The following is a 22079-nucleotide window of genomic DNA, read 5'->3' as shown; positions in this document are numbered from 1 at the left end:
GTTTCCAAATAGACACAGCCTCTTTGATCTCATGCCTGTGTTGTCATATACCAATTTACTATCTTGACTCTGATGAATTCCTTGCTTGTAACTGTTTCCAGATTGCAGCGCGACCGATCCTGAAGATGGCACATGAAGATTTTGCGGCTTATTTGATGGATGGTAGTTTGGGAGGGAAGTAAAAAACAAAAACGAAGGGAATGTTGAGAGTGGGATTTGAACCCACGCCCTTTCGGACCAGAACCTTAATCTGGCGCCTTAGACCAACTCGGCCATCTCAACTTGTTGCTAGAAATTTTGCAAAGGTGTACTTATAGTATTCTACCATTGATCTCAAACTCCCATTTATGACCCTTCCTTAACGCGTAGTTGTATAATGTTGGTTTTGTTGTACTTAATGGGTTTGTGTAATTCATGGTGTCACACTTTTTTTTTATTTAGTTAACGAGTAGATTCAAGGGGACGGGAAAGACCATCATATAAGGTAAATAATTGGCGTTTTTTCCATTCTTATTAAATAAATTGTACTTCCCTGTTATTTTCTTGTTCATTTCATTTCAGTGGTATAATATTTATTCAAAACTCAATTGTGCTCTCTTATTCCATAAAAGTTCTACTTTGAGGTATTTGAAGAAAATTGTTTCAAGTGTTTTTGAACTCGCAGTACAAATACATGTGTCATATTTCAGTATAATATTGGCCATGAATTTGAGTGTGACAACATCCAAACTCAAATCCAATGTTACGAAACGTGTGTTTTGATTAGTTCTATTTGAATAGAGTGTATGGAGTTGATATTTATCGGTCTCACAAAACTTATGTGACTACCACTTAGTTTCAATAAAAAGCTACACTTTGCAACCTAATGAACATCGTTGGAAACACATTGCCTAAGTTTTGAACAATTCAAGATTGAAATCCAAGATTAACGTGCTTGAATTTTTCCTCCCACACAATAATTTAAACATAATATATCTTCCCCTAATTACACTCATGAGTCATCACCGCTGGTTGAAATTTCTTTAATACAGTTGGTATTTTCATGGAAATATTCGAAAAACCAAAGAAAGATATGAAAGATTTTGTCGATATTTTTGACATATTAGTTAAATATCGTAGAAAATCTTGTATTTCGTCTAAACCAATTTTTGATATTCTCTAAAGTTTTATTCTAAATTTCCACCATTTCCACTTAAACCAACCGATATCGATATATTTCATATTTTTGCATATCAATATTTCCACAAATATCAATATTTTAAAGATTGATCATCACATATCTTTCTTTTCTTTTATGTTATATCAAATATCGCCTCAAACATCCTTATGCCAATATTTACAAGCTAAGATCTAACTTTTTTTTATTGCATTTTTTGAAATTATGAATTGGGCCAACATGTACTTTGTGGACCCCTAATATTACAAGATATTCCGAGTGGAATGTTTTTATCAATATAAAACATCTTACCGACAAAATAAATACCAATTCAAATTCAACTTTTCCCTCCTCTTATGCTTTTTTGACAACCAATTATGATAACCTTAGTCGCAAGGGTGGGTGACATTCCATGCCATTCATCATATTTGCCTTATTCCATTTGTGGACCTCTCAAAATCAGTTTAATAATGAACCGTGACTTCTGGTCTTACTCTTTAAATTTCGAAAGCATGCCCTACCTTGAGAAAAAAAATAAGTTTTTCATAAAACCAAGTACACCGTCACGACATCTGTGTATGTGGTCCACTTTCATATGTCCCTAAATTTCAAATGAAAGACCAATTTTTTATATTGGGTGATCAGGACTGGCTTGGTTTTAGATTAAGAAGTAGGATTTGATTTAAGGGCTAACATTAAGTATTTAGGTCGTTAGATTTTTTTTTTTTGTCAAAAGATTCAATGAACAAAATTTAACCAATTTTTATTTATTCATAAAATACACCAGAACATAATAAATTTTGATCGGAAATGCAAGTAAGCAATGTGAATTCATTAAACTAGGGTTGAATCAAGCAAATCCTACGGTCCTACCTGCCCCATAAAGCATAGACCCGCGATGTAATGGATCAGAGTCATCAGACCATGCACTCAACGACGTGAAGACCACCAATCCCCGCCCGAAACAACCGACCACGTGGTCCCCGCCACCCATCATCTTCTTCCGTCCTTCCTCCCCCTCTCTTCGATAGCTGCCCCACCCCCGCCCTCTCTTTTTCAAAAGTTTCAAACTCTCCCTCTCTCCTCTCTCTCACTCTCTCACGCTTGTTTGTTTCCCGAGAAAACCGAAGAGAGAAAAGTTGGACAAGAAAATCTTCCAACATTAACCACCACGACTGCAACAGCCAGCTTCTCTCAGACGCTTTCTCTCTCATAATATATAACTGTACCGCTGTTTCGTGCGGACATTGGAGTCGATACATTTGCAGAGCTCGAGTCGACGAAGATGAATGCGGTGGGGAGACAGATGTCGCGATCTAGTTCGTCAATGCACCACCACCGTCGTCAGTACTCGGACCACTTCACGGACGCGCCGTCCAAGTGGCTGCAGTCCACCAGCCTCTCACAGGTCCGATATTAATTTGATTATCTTTTCAAATTCGCCCCTCGTTAAGCTCGAAATTGCATGCCGGACCCTGATAATGCGAAGCATCTCTGTTTTGAATTTTTTTGCAGGACTTCGAGCTGTACGGGACGAGAATGAGCAGGCAGAGTCATAGAAACGGCAATGAGCGATCGCCACCGGGGGCTTCGACGCCGCCGCCGATTCCGTCGCGATCGTCGAGCATGAGAAGGAACGGCGACGATCGAGTTTCGCCGAGTGAGCTCAGCCCTGGCTTGCTTAATATTAATTCATTTGACACTGAGCTATTACCTGAGGTTTGTCAATTTTGTTTTTTTTACTGATCAGAAAATTTACTTTTTTTTTTTTTTTTTTTTGTTAAACCTACATTTCTATGCTTTCCTTCAGTAATTATCAAGATTTAGATAGTAAGTTAATACGGCGCTAAAAATAGTTTGGTTACTAAAGAAAATGAAAAGTTCAGATTGTGAGATTAACCAGTGGTTTGCTTAAAGAAATGAATGGTTCAGATTAACAAGTGATTCACTAGAAAAGAGGAGGAATAGTTCGGATCATGAGATTAAATTGTGGAGTCGGCATGTAGCGGCGTATTAATTAACTTTTTAACTGGTTAGCGCTCGAGCAATACTGAGAAATAATAACTTTTTGATTACATAATATTTTTCATTTTCATCAAGCAGGCTACGAGCAGATCACGAGTTTTGCCCGAGAATAATCTTCTCAAGAGTTTCTCAGCAGATAAAGAAAGGGGCAATACTAGTAATGTTGCTAAAATCAAAGTTGTGGTATGTCTCATTTGGGTGCCATTTAAAAGTTCTTCTCCTTTTTCTTTACATTGCAGCAAATGGTTGAACTTGGTTTTTCGAAAAATGATTCTGCAGGTACGCAAGAGACCGCTAAATAAAAAGGAATTCGCGAAGAAAGAGGAAGACATTATCACAATCGAACCTCATTCTAACGCTCTCACGGTTCATGAAACCAAACTTAAGGTGAGCAATTGTCAAGAGTCCAATGGCATTGCACTCGACACCTCCCACATGCCTTCACTTCGAAGTGAAGGCATGTGAGGGGTGAGATGGATAATTCTAGCTGAACTTGTCTTTAGGAAGAGGAACTGGAGACTGATGTAGTTTCTGAATTCATAGGATGTATAAAATGACTGGTTTAGCTTTGCACTATTAGTAGACCATTATATGACACGGTTACTTTGTGATATTCTTGGAAAGTTCTCTTTTCTATGTATTGAGCTGTGTATCTACTATGTTCTTATTCTCCGTCCGCTGCAGGTTGACTTAACAGAATATGTTGAGAGACACGAATTTGTTTTTGATGCTGTGCTGAACGAAGATGTTTCAAATGATGAGGTGTGAGTTTATCCGAAGCTGGTTTTGCTTTGCCACTTTCAATCAATTGATGTTACAATATCTTTCATTTTGTTGGTTTAGGTATACTTTGAAACTGTGAAGCCAATAGTTCCATTGATTTTCCAGCGAACAAAAGCGACTTGCTTTGCATATGGGCAAACGGGCAAGTATTATACCCTCAATAACAACTTAGGTTCATTATATGTAAGAATCTTATGTTCCGTTTCTCATATATTTGCTCTTGTTTGGATATTTCAGGCAGTGGGAAGACTTATACTATGCAACCACTGCCCCTTAAAGCATCCCAAGATATTCTAAGATTAATGCTTGAAACATACCGAAACCAAGGTTTTCAGTTATTTGTTAGTTTCTTCGAGATATATGGAGGGAAACTTTTTGATCTTCTAAATGATCGAAAGTAAGTTATTTGAGCATTTAGGAAAGGAAATGTTTCCAGTTAGGCTCATTATCCTGAAAGAATTCCACTTTTGCAGAAAGCTTTGCATGAGGGAAGATGGTAAGCAGCAAGTGTGCATCGTTGGTTTGCAAGAGTATAGGGTGTCAAATGTGGACACCGTCAGGGAGTTTATTGAGAAAGGAAATTCCACAAGAAGTACTGGTACTACTGGTGCGAATGAGGAGTCTTCCCGATCACATGCTATACTTCAGCTTTGTGTAAAGAGATCAGCTGATGGAACTGAAACAAAGCCTGCCCGGCTTGTAGGCAAGCTATCTTTCATAGACCTTGCTGGAAGTGAACGCGGTGCAGATACTACGGATAATGATAAACAGACAAGGTGGGGGTTTTGTTGTATGGGATTATGAGCAATTAGCATAACCTTATTCCTTTCTGATTCATATTGACTTTCTTCTTGCAGAATGGAAGGTGCTGAAATTAATAAAAGCTTACTTGCCTTAAAAGAATGCATCAGAGCTCTCGACAGTGACCAAGGCCACATTCCTTTCAGAGGGAGTAAGTTGACTGAAGTTCTTAGAGATTCATTTGTCGGTGATTCACGCACCGTTATGATATCATGCATTTCACCAAGCTCGGGATCATGTGAGCACACTCTCAACACACTAAGATATGCTGACAGGTAAATTAGTTCCATACAAAACAAAAGCGGGGAAGTGGATAATATTATTGCTTTTGCATTTCTCATCAAATTTATACTTTCCAGGGTGAAGAGTTTATCAAAAGGGGGCGGCTCCAAAAGGCATCAATTGACTTCGTTGTCAAACCTTAGAGACTCAACCACAATGCCCTTGTCTTCGTCTTTGCCAAATGACACAACCTTTGAAGATGACATGACTTATGTCCCTAATGAACAGAGCAGCTTTGGTTGGTCCAAACAGATTACTGAGAGAGAACCCTCTGCAAAAATGAACTCAGATCGTATACCTAGCGGGAGGGCAGAAGGAAAATTTTCTACATCTGTATCAAATTATTACAAGGCTCCAATAGGTGGTAGAAATGGCATAGGCCAAGATGATTTTGACTACCCCGAGCAGACCTATGAACAAGCTAAACCATCACGGGGAAATAGTAAGAAGGTAGAAACCTACCAACAATCAGCTCTCGAAGAAAAGCGAAAGATTGGTAGTCAGATGAAATGGACAGATATGCCTGATTTTGAGGCTACGAACTCTCATTCTGAAGATGATCTTAACGCCGTTTTACAGGTAAAAGGCATCCTAGGTTTTCTATTTGTCATATTTCTTATCAGTCTTTCAGTTATCATACTCTCATTTACTTGTTTTTAGGAGGAAGAAGACCTTGTGACTGCTCACCGAAGACAAGTAGAGCATACGATAGACATTGTTAGGGAGGTCAGTGTAAACGTATAATCTACTTTGACCGCAGTTCTATTTACGCTGTATATGTTTGGACATGGCTTAACCGTGTTACTGATGCAGGAGATGAATCTGCTGGTTCAAGCTGATCAACCAGGCAACCCGATTGATGACTATATATGCAAATTGAATGCCATACTTTCTCAGAAGGCTGCAGGAATTCTTCAACTGCAGGCTCAGTTGGCTCAATTTCAGCGGCATCTGAATGATCACAGCGTTTTAGTATCTTCTTCTTCTTCGTCAAGTAACTAATACAATTTGGGAGTTGGGTATGATGATTCTTTCTCTTCTTGCGCGAGGTTTGATTTCGGTCCTTGTTTATTTATTTATTTGTTCCGACTATCTAGCGTTGTTGGCTCTTCATAACAGTTCCGCGGCAGTGTGTGATTACAGAAAAAGCTTTTGCTTGAGTTGCTTAAATTTCTCTAAATATATGAAGACCAGATACCCGAAAACTTCTTGTTTCGGGTAGGTGGTTGGTTCTTGCTTCTTTTCGTCTTAACAGTATTTAAAATCATTTGAAATTGTGATCATTGAGGAATGAGAGAGATACATGAAATTATATGCATGTTTTGTAAAGATTTATGGACTTGTAATTTATCAAACTAAATTATGAAAACGCTGAATTCTGAGTTGCTCTATATATTGTACTTTTAAAGCTGCAAATCTCCATGACTTGGGTCTTTTTGGTTGCTGCTTCATGGACATTTTCATTACATTCCCTTTTTCTTGTAGAAGAGCGAGCCTTGGCACCAATGAAAGGTTGCTTATTTGTGACTGAAAAGTCACGAGTTTGAGTTGTAGAAACAGCCTCTTTGTAAAGTAAGGGTAAGGTTACATACGATAGACGTTTCTCCTTGTCCTTTTCCTTTTTCGTATGAAATCAACTCACATTACACCAAACTCGAACGTCATTTCTACCGGATATAATTCGATCATATAGAGAGCCCGATCACTTGTGGGGAGTATGTTTACCAGTGGGTATGATAAGGTGGTAGCTATGTGTTAATTGGGATGGTGTGTGCTAGTGTTAGTTGTAGTGGTGACGGTGATGGTGGAATATATGTGCGTACCTGTTATCCATCACTTCTGGAGGGTATGTGATGCACTGCATGGGGAAATAATATATTTAAGGCATTCGTGACTTCTCATCTCTCAAACCTTTGTCACTTTATCTTTTAATTGAATTGCCTAGTAACTATCCTACTCTTAAATATTTAGTGTACCAATGCTTTGTAATCTCCCTAGCTAAAGGGCTCCATATGTATCTTTAAGGTAGTGAATTTAGTGAATTATAATGAGTCTAAGAAGAGAGAGTTTTTCCTCTTAAATCAAGTGTTAGATTTAGGTGAATCCACGATTAGCGACGTGAGTGATTTCATTGCCCCTGGTTGAGTGATTCACAAGTTCTATCCCCGTAGAGACGTGAGTGGTTCCGTCCCCTTGATTGAGCGATTCCAAGGTTATCATCTCTCGTCTCCCGATACTTCTTTGGCTTCTCCTACGTCAAGTGGTATCAAAGCAGGTTTTCTACTGCGAAGTTAAAAGGAAAAAAAAAAATCGTGTTGTTGATTCTACACTTCTTCAAATTTCAGTTCTCTTTGTCCGAGTCACCCAAAAAGTTACATATCATTGGAAGGGTCGGCGAGTCCACTTTCCAACAAAAAGACAATGCCTCAATCAATTTTGTTTTTGTTCTTGTTTTTTTTGCAGCAATTTGCTAGCAAATAGCGCAAATAGCGATTTCTTTTTCAACAAAGAGATATACCAGCATCTTGTTCCAATGAATAATAATTAGATATATGAAAGCCACTGTAGGATGATATCTATGGAAGATTTGTTTTATTCACACAGAATTTATTAGAATTTGCCTCCACTATATGATGAGTATTCAGAAGATGGTGTTTTAATGATTGCTAACAAAACAACTGGTAACTTTGAGGTATACGTTGAAGAAGTCAATGCTATGGTAGACATTGGTTCTTGAAGGGGGAAATTTCATATTATGGAGGTTGGACCCCAAATTATGAAGGATTTATAATGTTTCAAGATGAGAAGAATGATTTGATGACTTCAACACTCGAACACTATGGACTTGCAAAGGTATGGGTGCGGCCAAGTGATCAAGATGCCATTCAGATTTGCTTCGTAATTCCTTTGCGCATTGGTAAATATGAAGTTCTGAGAAAGCCAAGGTCGATGGAATATCGTGGTTTCGGTCGAAAACCTAAATTTAAGTAAAGATTGAAAATGAAAAATATATTCAAACTCGAGATGTTACCTTCTCTTTTAATTGAATTGCCTAGTAAATGCTTTGTAATCTCCCTATTTAAAGGGCTCCATATGTATCTTTAAGGTAGTGAATTATAATGAGTCTAAGAAGAGAATGAGTTTTTCCTCTTTAATCAAGTGTTAGACTTGGTTATGTCAGGTGAATTCACGATTAGCGTCGTGAGTGATTTCGTTGTCTCTGGTTGAGTGATTCCCAGATTCTATCCCCGTAGAGACGTGAGTGATTTCGTCCCCCAGGTTGAGCGATTCCCAGGTTATCATCCCTCGTCTCCCGAGACTCCTTTGGCTTCTCCTGCGTCAATATGTGCATGTAAGAATGTGAGGACAAGGTCTTACATGAGTGAGGGACCAAACCATGCAAGGGCTTATAAGAGGTAGTACTATTCCCCATATTGCTAATTAATTTTATTGTGAAACTCTAACTTTATTCATGGTATCAGGACAAGTTGGTCCACGTGTGAAGCCTAACAACCACACATACTCCACATCACTATATTTATGTTGTCCATGTGTTAGGCTTGAAAATTCATGACAAATGAAGAGGCATGTGAGAATGTGAGGACAACGTCCCACATTGATAAGAGACTAAACCATGCAAAAGCTTCTAAAAAATTGGGCTATTCTTTCGTATTATCGATTAATTTTATAGTAACATTCTAATTTTGTTCGGTGTATGTGGACGAATATTTTTTGTGGAGTGAGGGCCGAGATGGAGAGGGCAAACTCAAAGTCACTTCGCCCTTTTCCATCGTTAAGTTTCTAGAATATTACAGATTGTAAATTAGTCGATGTTTCATGTAACAAAGTAGGGCTAATGAAATTAGGGCCGTCAGAGATTTCGAATTCGAATCCTTTCATATTACATCTCGCATCTTCTGCTAAGTCGGCTTAAGACTGAAAGGACAGCATATTAATTTCATTTGCCTGACTTGAGATTACAATCTTTTGTGATAAAATCTTGTCTTACCTCAAGTCACTATCATCCATTTTTCGACAAAGTCTTTGACCTTGTACACCCTTTTCCCACCCTTTCCTTAGTCTTCACTTTCAGACTTTTGTGACACCTTCCTTTCCTTCATCGCTTTTATCCGATTGTAGTGGTTAAAAACAGCAATTGTCGAGTCGGCTCGTTTTATATAACAAATAATGTTGTTATGGCTAAATGTGAGTTATTGCGTATTATCGGATAAGAACATAGTGACAGATGATATGGTCATTTGGAGTTATAACAAAGATATTTGGTACAATTATTTTAAGAATCAGTTAGTTTGAATTGAAACTCGATTATTTCATGACATAACGAAATTCTTTAGGACTCAAACTATCTGTAATAACTCTTTGAATTAGTTTTATGGATGATCCACTCTTTTGTGTCACCAAAAAACAAAAGAGATGAAAGAGAGTTTAAACCCGAGAGTGTAAAACTAGTAAGAGTCGGTTGTTAGTTAATTTGAAAATAGTTTAATGAAATTATATCTTTGGCGGTGGTGGTTTTCAGTGATAAATCAATCAGATCCATAAAACTGTTTTTTTCAAAGGCGACCGTTTTCACAATAAAGGAGTCTCGTTCGGAAGACAAATTGATTGCATGCAAAAATGAAATTATTGGTGGGCTTTCTAGGGTTTTTCTTTGGTTGTTTTGGGTTTGCTAATCAAATTTCTAGACCTCAGAAAATGTACCCTACTCATATCTAATATGCAGTCATATTTACGGTCTCGTTTTCTTCACAAAGTGTAAAAAACATTACCCACTATGAAATTAAAGGTTTAAAAAAATTTAAATTTTGTCAGGAACAATCGCTCATTCACGTATAGATGAATTCCAGAAGTTAATACAAGTGTTGGTCTCATTTGTCTTCAAATTCATCATCGTACAAGAGGGTGACTGTTCCAACCACTTCTTATATAGATTTCGGTAAGTCGTGTGATTAGCTCACAAGCTTAAGTAAACACACATGGATTACTTTGATAACGTCATAATGTTGTCATGGGATTTAGGTTTTTTTCTAATACATATGATATTATTTACACTAAGGAGTGAGAGAGTGAGCTAAATCTAACAATAACTTACAAGTAAAGAGAAATAGAGTAAATTGTACAAATGGTCCCTCAACTTTAATCAAATTGGAGTAATGGTCCCTCAACTAAAAATCCATTACCATTAGTCCCTCAACTTATCAAAATGTGTAGCTATAGTCCTTTTCATCAATTTTGTCAAAATTTTGTCAAAATAAGCTATGTTGGAATGACCATTTATATAATTAGGGTTCATTAACTCATCAAAGTGTATAATTATGGTTCTTTTTGTCAACTATGTCAAAAAATTTGTCAAAACGAGTTATATTGGAAGGACCATTGCTACAATTGGGTTAAAGTTAAAGGACCATTTCTCCACTTGAATTAAAGTTCAGGGACCAATGGTAATGGATTTTTAGTTGAGGGACCATAGCTGCACGTTTTGATAAGTTGAGGGACCAAAGGTAATGAATTTTTAGTTGAGGGACCATTGCTCCAATTTGATTAAAGTTGAGGGACCATTTTTACAATTTACTCAGAGAAATATCACTAAACTGTAGTACTAAGTAGAGAAATCAATGATTCTTAATGCAACACTCTTGGTTAAGGACATATTTAATCAAGCAAATTAAAGACAAATAATATAAACCTAGGGTTTAGCACCCATCTCAGGCATATTGGATTTTTACTTCTTTTTTTTTTCTTTCTTAAGGACAGCAGTATAGAGGCCATAATGGATTTTATATCTATTTGAGTTTATATCACAAATGGTCCTGAAATTGATCTGTCATATTAAGATGGTTATTGAATTTAAATATCGACCAACATGATCCTTGAAAATAGGTGTCGTAAATTAATGTGGTTTTTCAACCATAATTTTATTATGTGCTAATGTGGTATATAATTAGGTAACATAAGTCTAATTAAATATTTAATCCCAGTGACAATATTTAATTAGAATTGTAGAATCATGTTATGTGTCACATTAGCACATAATAGAATTTTTTTAACAGAATTGTGACGAAATGATCACATTATTTTCGACAACATTTCAGGAACTACCGATCAATTTTAAATTTAAAAACCATCTAAATAGGGTGTGTCAATTTAAAACACTATTTGTTATAAAAAAAATCTATTTATTTTAATATTTTGGTAAATGCAATGATGCACTCATTTAACAAACCTTTTGTATTCCACCAATGATGGAAAGAAAAAGCTACAGTCACCTTATATTAACTCACAATCATTATTTAATATAAGACACCAAATATTTTAGCCGACTCACCCACTTGGATGCTCGACAAATTTTTCTTTTTTTCTAAAATAATTCCCAATATCCTGGAGAAATTAGAGGACATGTTTTCCAAAACTCCTCAAGTTTTGAGGTCTATTACAACCTCATACAATAACTTTAAAACATTTCACTTTCATACTTCAAGTACTATTTTATTTCAATATAATACATCCGTTAGATTTTTCATCCATTAATCCGTTAAATGTTGATGTCGCTGCCACATTTGTGCCATGTGGTTGCCAAATGTGTGCCACGTGGTAAAAAAAAAATTTAATTTTTTTTAAAAAAAACCTAAATCTTTTAAATAAATTATAAAATTAAAAAAAAAATTAAAACCTATCAATCTCCCCGTAACCCCCCCACCAAAAACAAATCCAGATCCTTTTTCCCCCACCCACCCACCTTACAGAAACCTAATTCCTCTTCCTCACCCCCCTCCTCCTCCTCTCTTCTCCCTCATATTCATCTTCTTCCCCCTGCAACCCAGCCCAGCCTACCCCCACCTTCCCCGAGCGCACCCGCACCCACCCTTTTCCCTCCTCTACACACTCCACTTCTTAAATCCACACCTATTCCTCCCATTTTCACCTCAGGAACCCGACGATGGCGGACGGGATCTGGGTTTTGTTTTTTTTTTTCTTCTAGGTTGCAGATAGGGGGTCGGGCGCACCCGCACCCACCCTCCCGCCCACCCTCTTCAGCCCTCTACACACCCCACTCCTTAAATCCACACTCATTCCTCCCATTTTCACCTAACGAAACCAACGATGGCGGACAGGATCTGGGTTTTTTTTTTTTTTTTTCTTCTAGGTTGCAGGTAGGGGTTGGGGGAGGAAGATGAAGATAGGGGGAGAAGAGAGGGGAGGAGGAGGGGGGAAGACGAACTGAATGGGCGTTTTTTTTCTTCTAGGTTGCGGAGAAGATGAAGATGGAGAAGAAGATGGGTGCGGTGGGGTGTGTAGATGAGGGAAGAGGGTGAGTGCAGGGGGTGGGTGCGCGATGGGTGCCACGGGGAAGATGCAGATGAGTTTTTTTTTTTTTTTTCTCCTCTTCTTCTTCTGGGTTGTAGGTTGTAGGTTGGGTTTTGTGGGGGGGGGGGGAGAGGGAGGGAAGAAGACGAAGTGGGCTTTGGTTTTTGGTTTTTGGTTTTTTTTTTTTAATTTTATAATTTATTTAGAAGATTTAGGTTTTAAAAAAAATAATAATTTGCCACGTGGCACACATTTGGTAGCCACGTGGCACAAATGTGGCAGCCACGTCAGCATTTAAAGAATTAATGGATGGAAAATCTAACGGATGTATTATATTGAAATAAAATAGTACTTGAGGTATGAAAGTGAAATGTTTTAAAGATATTGTATGAGGTTGTAATAGACCTCAAACTTGAGGGGTTACTATGTAATTTACCCATAACTTTAAATTATTCTATTAAACAAATAAGTATTTTGTATTTTTAATAAAACAAATACGTGTCTCTTTACAAATAAATCATAATTTAATACATCCACAATTACACATACACTTTATGTTGTTTTTTTTATAAGTTTCTTTAATATATGTATTTTATAATTCTTAGTTGATAATTTATTATTCAATAATCTAACACTCAAACAATTAACAATCAGATTAATTAAGAATAAACTCCCTTCCCTATACGGATCAGGATCCTCTCTTGAGCAAAGCACACGGTCCGTTTGATCAAAATCTAACAACTACAAATAGGGAGCTTATCTAAAAGTTATAATCATTGTAGCCGTTGAATTTTGATCCAATGGACCGTGTGCTTTACTCAGGAAGCTCAGCCTTCAAAGCTCATGAGAGAATCTTGATCCTCCTTATACTTCTTTCTAACTAAATTTTATTATTTCTTAAAAAATGATATGCTGGTGACTTAACCACAACAGTATGCCATTTCAAATCTAAAAGATTCAAATATACATTTTAACCTTTCGCCTACTACTATCATGTGATTCACCAACCGCTAAGCATGTAAATTAACATTTGATAGACCCTAAAATGAACCGACAAGGTGGCAATAAGATGGAGACAAGCACAGATTTGGAGTAAATTTAATATGCTCCCTATGGCCTAACACTAAGGTCATCTCTAATCGAATGGTCTAGAGGGTCAAAGGGTCGAAAATAGCCTGAAAATCGTCTCCAATCGAGGGCTAGCCCAAAGGGCTCGTGGGCCCCATTGGATAAAAAAGGGTCAAAGGGCCAACCAGCTAGCCTAACTCAGCCAGCCCCGGGTCGGGCTGGGCTAGGAATTTCATTATTCATGTGGGTTATATCCAACGGCATTGTACTTATTCCTATCGGTTATATCCAACATGAATGGTAGGCCAAAATTTCAAATCCAATAGCTAGTTGACGTCAGTTACTGTTGGATTGAAAAAAAAATTTGGGCCAAATTTTTTTTTATGAATTTAATTTGTAGTTTTTAAATTTAATTTGTAGTTTCTAAATTTAATTTGTAGTTTCTAAATATAAGTTGTAGTTTTTAAATTTAAGTTATTGTTGTTTTTAAATTTAAGTTGTTGTAGTTTTTAAATTTAAATAATAAATTATGTTTGGCCCTCGGTTGAAGACGGTTTTTTGTGATAGGGCTAAAACGAGTCATATGGCCATTTGGCCATCGGTTGGAGATTGAGGCAAATATGACCATGTACTGTTCATTAAAATATTAATATCTTGGAGGGCCAAAACGAATATTAATATCTTGGAGGGCCAAAACAACGTCGTTTTGGCCCTAGTTAAAAAGAAAAATAAATTAAAAACTTCTTTTAGTGTGACAACGTCGTTTGGATTATTGAGTTAACAAAAATTTAAATAATTAAAGGGAGACCACTCGTCCCCGATTGCCTTTACTATTCCAAACCCCGTTCCTTCCCACTTCAAACCAGTCAGAGAGTATTAGCTCCCCAAATCCCAGCAACAACATCTCGTTAGCCTTCCTTGCTTCCAAAATTCAAGCCACCTCCTGCCCGCCAGCTTCCAAGCGCCATCCTTTGGTTTGGTTGACCACTTCTCTCCAAATTTTTAGATGAAATCTTTAATTTCCAAATTTATGTTATCCCTAACCCTAATTGATTATTTAATACGAAATTTTGTTTAATTTATATAGAATCATAAAGTAATTGATCAACATGATTAGTGACTATTAATTATTGATTATTGATCAGAAATCCTATAATTATTGATGATGAATGAAATTGTTATTTAGGGTAAAAATTGAATTCTTGATTATAGATTAATTGAATTTTTGTTTATTGAATAATTTATATGATTATTGGTATTGATTAGTTGAAATTGTTGGTTTAATTAGTTATTAGTCATATAGTATATTTTACTCTAAGATTAAAAATCTAAGATCTTTTTTTTTCCGCATTATACAGTTGCGTAATGGAACAATACTATAATGAGTTTATTATGCGAAGTTTTCATGACATGAAACGTCATCGTCAACAATTATAATTTGTTTGTATTGATAAATGATGGAAGACATTAATGTAAAAGGATTTGATTGTTGTAATTTTTTTAAACCTTGCACTCTTTAAGTTCGACCCTCCCCATGACCAATCTTGACTTCGCCATTGCATTCAAAAGAAGTCATCATATACTTATCACTTATAAAAGTATAAGGGATAAGGTGCACATGAAATAGTGCTTGCATGATAAATTATTTTACATGAAGATCCAACTCAATAGTACTATAAATAAACTTTATTATTTGATAAGAAATTGGTGAGTTTGTTACGATACAACTCATTAGTATATACATGTACTTTATTATTCGATTTGAAATTGTTGAGCTTGGATTAGATGTGAAAAAGCTCGAATGGTACTCATAGGATACAAGAGCGTCCACTTTTAGCCGTATAATCTAACAAACATACAGTCATGACTCATAGAATTAGACTAAACGAGTGCTTATATTTTTATGTTTTTGAACAATCTTTGCATGAGTGTTCTTAATTTCACTTTGACTGTCTCCTCATATGGATGATGGATCGTTGTCAACATTACATTATAGACAAAAAATAAGCACCACACAAAACTTTCCCTTTTGGGTGAATCATCCTTTTTCATTGGGGCACTTGTTCCTATCAAAGCTATCCAATACCATATTTGCATTTTCAATTCAAATTTGATGATGTACTTCACGTTTGGAGTTTACTTTTGCCAACACAACGTGCCCACTAAGATTAGAAAAGAAATATGCTCGGAAAGGTATCCTTTCCAAATCCCTTCCATCTAATCATCATCGTCAAATAATCTGAACCCTTAAAACTTGATTAAACGGTTAAGGTTATTATAACTTTTAAAGTGGGTCTTTGTTTGTAGCCGTTGAATCAAATTTAAAGGGTCCAAATTATTTGATGAGGAGATTAGGTGGAAGGGAGAGGATCCCTTTCCTTTATGCCCACTCGTCGTTATATATATTTTTTTCTTTTAATTGTTTTGATGTCGTTTGACTTCTTGTTCAATTGTGTATTACAAATTCGAGGATTCTTACTTTAACATATATTACTCTTTAAAATAAAACTCAAAATGCAACTTAGTGCTACAATTAGACCTGTAAACGAGTCGGGTTTACTGGGTTTGCCGTTAATTTAACGGGTCACCCAAACCCAACCCGTTAAGCTAACAGGTCTTCCGTTTCATCCGTCAACTTTTTATTTTATTTTTTATTTTATAACATTTCATCCAAATCAATTACAACCTTGTTTTATATATTAGAATTCGAATTTCTATCAATTACATGCGTCTTCGAATCTTAACATGGATCAGAAAATTGTATAAGTAAAACAAGCCATCGGAAGACCCGACAATGATGAGCCCTGGGAGGCTTGTATTTAGGGAGGCAGATTGTCTACCCTCCTATTATCGTGCATTTCTCATCCCGTCCTATTTTGTTCGGTCACGGTTAAGCCACATCAACATTTTATATTAAATTTTTTATAGAGATAATAGGACAAAAAGCAATAAGAATATAAAATGTTGACGTGGCTTAACCGTGACCGCACGAATAGAAAATGATGGGAAGGACACCTAAACAGGAAGGCAGACAATCTACCTCCTGTATTTATAACACTTGTCACAGTGCCCCTGTCAGAGATCAAGGATCCAAAAGTTTCAAAATTAGCTATAGAGAGAATAAATCAACATTATTAATGTGTGGCTAGACACACCGCAATAAAGTACTTGATGACATGAACTCTTCAGAAATTCAATGAAAGTGGCTGCAGGGGCAAGAGAGAGAGAGAGAGAGAGCTTTGCTTTTATCTTGTGTCACTATGTCCTATGTCCATACTTCTATGGTTGCAATTGTATAAGATTTACTTTCAGTTTCATCTCATTGGTAACCTAATTAGAGTAGTTCCACCGTGGGCTATTGCTCGATGGACTGGCTCTCAAACAAGGTCAGAGAGCTCGAGTGGGGAGGTCCAACGTGTGCTGGCGATGGAGCCCGAACGGGCCCGAGGGAGAGGCCTGGCAGGAGTTGCTAGCCCGAGAGCTCGAAGGCCATGTGACGCAAGGCTAACGTCTGGGTGACGTCAGCCATCATCTCATCTGTATTTCTAGGCCTCAACCTTATAGCTACTCAAGCTCTTTTCGGGTACTATTCGATCCAGCTTCCTGGCACCCCTCTACACCACACAGTTTCCTGAAGCCATAGACTACAGAAGTGCAGCAAAAACCTTGTGTTTGCCGTTCTCGGCTCCGTTGCCTGTGGGATGTAATTTTCCACTGGCTTCCTTTGTTTTGTGGTTTCGATCTTTGTTGTGGTTGCTCATGGATGTTGAAGTTTGCTTATTTTCCGATTTTGCAACTTGGAGTGGCTTGATCTCTGGCGTCTTTTGGAGGTGTTGGCTGGTGCTGAGTTGGAGGTTGCTCGGTTCGAGGTGCTCCGATGACGGTTGGGATAGTAGGCTGCTAGGTTTTTGTTTTTTGTTTTGGGCTCAAATCCTTGTTTTAGGTTGGGCTTTCTTTGCTGTGTGGGAGGTCCATCATTAAGTTTATTACCAACAAATCAAAATTATTTTGTATTACTAGGGCTATTCAGTGTAGGGGTGGAGATGCAAAAGGCAGTTACTGTTCACTGGGTGAATTAAGTAGTGAATAGCCCCGGGGGGCCTTTGCAACGGTGGAGTTGCTCTTAAAAAACATCTATATCTCTACTATACTAACAAATATCCACCTTGATGAAACAAGTATAAGTTGTACTTTCGTTATCCTGTATTGCAATAGTGCATTACTGTAGTATTGCGTCGAGTTGAAGAAGACGTCAAATTAAAATTCAATTTCTAGACCGTTGGTGATTAGCGGTCCAGATTAAAATTCGATTTTTCTTTTGCAATCTTTTGGTTTCGATCAAACAGCCATTTTAAAAAATCCTTACTTCCTACACACTCTTATTAATTTTTGTCCATTGATCTTTTTCAATTCATTTGATCTAATGATCGAAAATTGAGAGGAATGTGTGAGAAGTAAAAATAAGTGTGTAGATAACACTATCCTACAAAAAAAAAAAAAAAAATTAGGGTTAAACTCATTCCACAACAACTATTACATTTTAGATTTTGAAATTTAGGTCTATAGGATTCGGTGACATTCACCATCCACAGTTCTAAGTTCTATATTTTAGTGGATCTAAATATTCAGATTTGAGTCCAAAAGTTAAAATTGGTCTAACAACAAATTATTATGTAAAATTAAAACAATTGACATCGTGAGTTATTAATTCGAGACATATATATTTCTCCGCCATGAATGAAACAGAGAATCGTAACCACCTTCCCTTTTTGAGTTAGATCCAAGAAATAAGCCATATGCCACCATATCTTGTCAGTTGATTATCAACTTTCAAATCCTGCCTCAGTTCATTGTTGGAAATTTTAACGAAAAGTTTATGGAACTGTTCACTTTAGGGAAAAATCATATTTTACACTCAAAGGTCAATCATAGTATTATTCACTTTACATTTTATTTTGTTTTTATCGTTAAAACTCAATATTTTCAAATCATTTTTCATTAGTTTTCCTTTTATTGTTTTTACAAACAAATAAATATGGACAGCGAATTGTTGACCATTAGTTAACTAATCACAAACCATCATAGCCTAATACGACTAAGATCTATCAGAGAGAATTTTCAATAAGATCGGTACACGAGGTGATATATTACGTGTCATTATACAAATTGTGGGATATGTGAATTAAAAGGTTAATAACTTAAAAAATAAAATTTCTCACCACTTACATAAAAACACGTGATGTACCACCCGTATTTCCATCATAATAAAAAATTTATCGATCTACCATGCCCTTTGAGCCTATGGTAATTAGCCTTAACACCCTCAAATTATTAATTAATTCCTCCAATTATCTTGCGAGAAAGTGCTAATCCAATCCAATCTCGATTAGTGCCCGCCCTGTCGTCTAGTCTTACTACAGTTGTCAGCACCTCCGGGGACCACGTCACTAAATAACAAAAAAGGCGCACCCAGTCCCACGCTCCTAAATCGCGCGTGGAACCATCTGTCTCCTGGAAAATATCTCACGATGACGTGTACTAAAAGGGCAAGAGGGCGGGTTCCACATCGCTCCCGCCAATGAACTATCGGATGCCTATTGCCAGGTGCCACGTTAGCTCGGTGTTACTGTGCGCGCGTCTGTTATTTATTTACGGTGCTCCTTCACCTATTCGAGAAAAAAAGCAGCGAGAGATAAGGCTCTGAAAACGCAGACAGAAAACAGAGAGTTGTGAAGGAGAGTTATATGGGATGATGATGGAGGAGAGCAACAACGTCATCGCACCGTTCGTTATGAAGACTTACCAGATGGTCAACGATTCGACGACGGACAATTTAATCACGTGGGGAAGAGCCAACAACAGCTTCGTCGTCGTCGACCCTGTGGTCTTCTCTCAGAGACTGTTACCCGCTTACTTCAAGCACAACAATTTCTCCAGCTTCGTACGCCAGCTCAACACCTATGTGAGCAATTAGTCGTGAAATTATTTAATTAATTAATGGGTTTTGTTAATTAAGTAGGGAATTGAAAGACCCAGTTCGTAATACTGATTACTTTTGCAGGGATTTCGAAAGGTCGATCCAGATAAGTGGGAGTTCGCGAGCGAGTGGTTTCTGCGAGGGCAGACGCATTTGCTGAGAAACGTGGCGAGGAGAAAACACATGGGCAAGAGTTCGAGTTCCAATTCAAACGCAAACTTCTTACAGGCGAAGCACGAGGAGCTCGACGGCGAAGATATAATTAGGGAGATTTCGGGGTTGAAGCAGGAGCAGAAGGCGCTGGAGCAAGAAATCGGGGATATGAACCGGCGGCTGGATGCGACGGAGCGACGGCCGCAGCAAATGATGGCGTTTCTGAACAAAGTGGCGGAGGACCCGGAGATTCTGCCACGTATGATGCTCGAGAAGGATCGCGCGACGGCGGCCCAGTTGGGGGAGAAGAAACGGCGGGTTATGATGATGGCATCGACATCGTCGTCGTCGTCGTCATCGACAATGGGGGCCACTACTTCCGTCAAAACTGAGGACGAAGATGACGGAACCGTAGCGGTAATTTCCTCATCTCCCGAAGCTGGTTTTGAGATGGAGAGTTTTAATCGGTATCCCACGCCACCGGAGGCCCAGACGGCGTCGGATTGGTTAAGGCAGAGGTGGGTTGTGGATCGGGTTCACGCTATACAAAACCCGTATAACATGAATCCGACGGCGTTGGGTCATGGGGCGGAGAATACCCGGAATAGTGGTAATTCCGCGTATGGGTATGGGAATGGGAGTCGCGGCGGCCCTGGCGGGGAAGTGGGATTCTTTACGGAGGTGGAAGCTAGTCCTCCACCGCCTTATCCATTTTCGCTATTGGAGGGAGGCTTTTAGTTTTTTTTGGTGCTTTAACAATATTTATGTTTTGTTGACAAAAAAAAAAAAAAACAATATTTATGTTTAATTTTTTTTCGAATTTAACAAGACCTTACTTGGATTCCACATTTTGCGTTCTTTTTTCTTTAATTATGGAGTAGTGTTATTCATACTATGTTTTTGTACTACATTTTCATATCATCTTAGGTGACATTTAATGTGGACAGCCACATCAATTGAATTAATCAGATTTTTAAATTTAATTCATTATTTAATAAACTAATAATTAAGAAAAACTAGTTAATTAAATGATGATTGTGATATACGATGAGTGTTTCTCTTTCCTTTCCTTGAGTTTTGCAAATTTTATAAATGATGTAGCTGTCCACATTAGATACCACTTAAGGTGGTATAAAAATATGGTACAAAAACATGGTATGAATAACATTATTCTTAATGATGTTATTTATTAAATGGTTAGAAATGGTATTGCTCCGTCATAATCGCCAGTTTAAAAATTATAACTTTTTTTTACCAATTTTTTTTATTTTTTATAACTTTCTAAACTACGTTTCAAAAGATTCTGCTGCTAGATGAATATGAGCTATGTTTTTGTCCTTCATCTGGCTTGATATAGCTTCATAACTACATTCTTGAACATTTGAATTATTAAGTTCACAAGAATAGGTTGTAATTTTATATCATATATCATTGAAAACGCAGCCCACTCAGTATTGGCTCGCTTTATCATATTTATCATTTTATCGTGAGAAGAATAGAATGGCTGATAGTATGACAGAATTAGGCCATGAGTTTGACATTAGTCTTCATTCTTTTATGAGCCTTCTCCTCTTGTGGATGGGTTGATTTTTTAAGATGTTATTGGATTTCCTCAAACCCGTTTTATTAATAATTAGTTGTTTTTCTTAAGTTTTTGTTTTTTTATTTAATAACATGGAAGAAAGAGAAAGAAACACTAATGAACCGCTAGTTTAGCTCTAACGACCCCTATAGCAGTTATCGGAAAGAGTTTGAATTAAACGAAGAGGAGACTCCGCAAACTCTTGAAAATTCATCTTGTTATTTAAACTCAATTTAACTAACCCATCAGCTGCAAAATTATGCTTTTTGTGTATGAGTTTCACTTATATTTACACATATGGTAAACATCTTTTAGTTTTAGGTAATAAAGTTGGTAAGAAATAAATAAAATATTAAAAATTTACACGTCCTCACGAAGATTATGAATAATTTTATCAATTTGTCCATAAAAAGTGCTTTAGGAACGAGGAAGAAAAGTATAACCAAATATATTATTATTTCTATATTATTCTATTCACCGAGGCACTAATTCTCAGTGACTAAGTTCACATTCAACCATATTCACATGATTCATGTGGACTCTCTCTCCAAAATCCAAGGAAGTGATCAGCTAATTTGGATTTTTAAAATTTGATACAACGGTTAAAAACAGAGAAGTTAGTAAAAAAATTTAAAAATTATAATAATTTTTTATCGTTGGATCAAATTTTAAAAGCCTAAATCACTTGATCCTTGAATTTTAGAGTGAGAGATCCGAAGATATATTTTTCCATTTATGAGAAGTAACACATTTTAACTATACCCTCGACCAATCACCAATGGCCACATTGGCTTGTCTTAATCGCAATTACCAATATACACTGTGGCAAACCCTACTGCGTTTGGCAAACTACAATACTATTTACTATTAGGAAGTGTCCACATTCAAAAGCGTATCCAATTTAAGTAAAAAATCCAGGGTGTTGC

General features: G+C 37.0%; 2 protein-coding genes and 1 non-coding gene across 3 annotated transcripts; 2 read left to right on the top strand and 1 right to left on the bottom strand.

The window, feature by feature from the left end:
• Window positions 1-201: 201 nt before the first annotated feature.
• Window positions 202-282, bottom strand: TRNAL-AAG (transfer RNA leucine (anticodon AAG)). The gene has a single exon. It is a non-coding gene; the product is annotated as a tRNA-Leu (tRNA).
• A 1914-nt stretch (window positions 283-2196) lies between these two features.
• Window positions 2197-6463, top strand: LOC126594442 (kinesin-like protein KIN-13B). Its single transcript, XM_050260755.1, has 12 exons — window positions 2197-2564; window positions 2672-2875; window positions 3260-3364; window positions 3461-3568; window positions 3866-3943; window positions 4025-4110; window positions 4206-4361; window positions 4438-4740; window positions 4822-5040; window positions 5125-5626; window positions 5708-5773; window positions 5861-6463. The coding sequence occupies exons 1-12, from the start codon at window positions 2442-2444 to the stop codon at window positions 6047-6049; spliced, it is 2139 nt and encodes a 712-aa protein (XP_050116712.1). The 5' UTR covers window positions 2197-2441; the 3' UTR covers window positions 6050-6463.
• A 12641-nt stretch (window positions 6464-19104) lies between these two features.
• LOC126594434 (heat stress transcription factor C-1-like) lies at window positions 19105-20417 on the top strand. Its single transcript, XM_050260743.1, has 2 exons — window positions 19105-19403; window positions 19503-20417. Exons 1-2 carry the CDS (start codon window positions 19191-19193, stop codon window positions 20307-20309), a joined length of 1020 nt encoding a protein of 339 aa, XP_050116700.1. The 5' UTR covers window positions 19105-19190; the 3' UTR covers window positions 20310-20417.
• The last annotated feature ends 1662 nt before the right edge of the window (window positions 20418-22079 follow it).

Source organism: Malus sylvestris, chromosome 2 (assembly GCF_916048215.2).
Source record: "Malus sylvestris chromosome 2, drMalSylv7.2, whole genome shotgun sequence".
Taxonomy (NCBI): Eukaryota; Viridiplantae; Streptophyta; class Magnoliopsida; order Rosales; family Rosaceae; genus Malus; species Malus sylvestris.
Note: the sequence above shows the minus strand (reverse complement) of the source record. Positions and strands in the feature narration are given on the sequence as shown.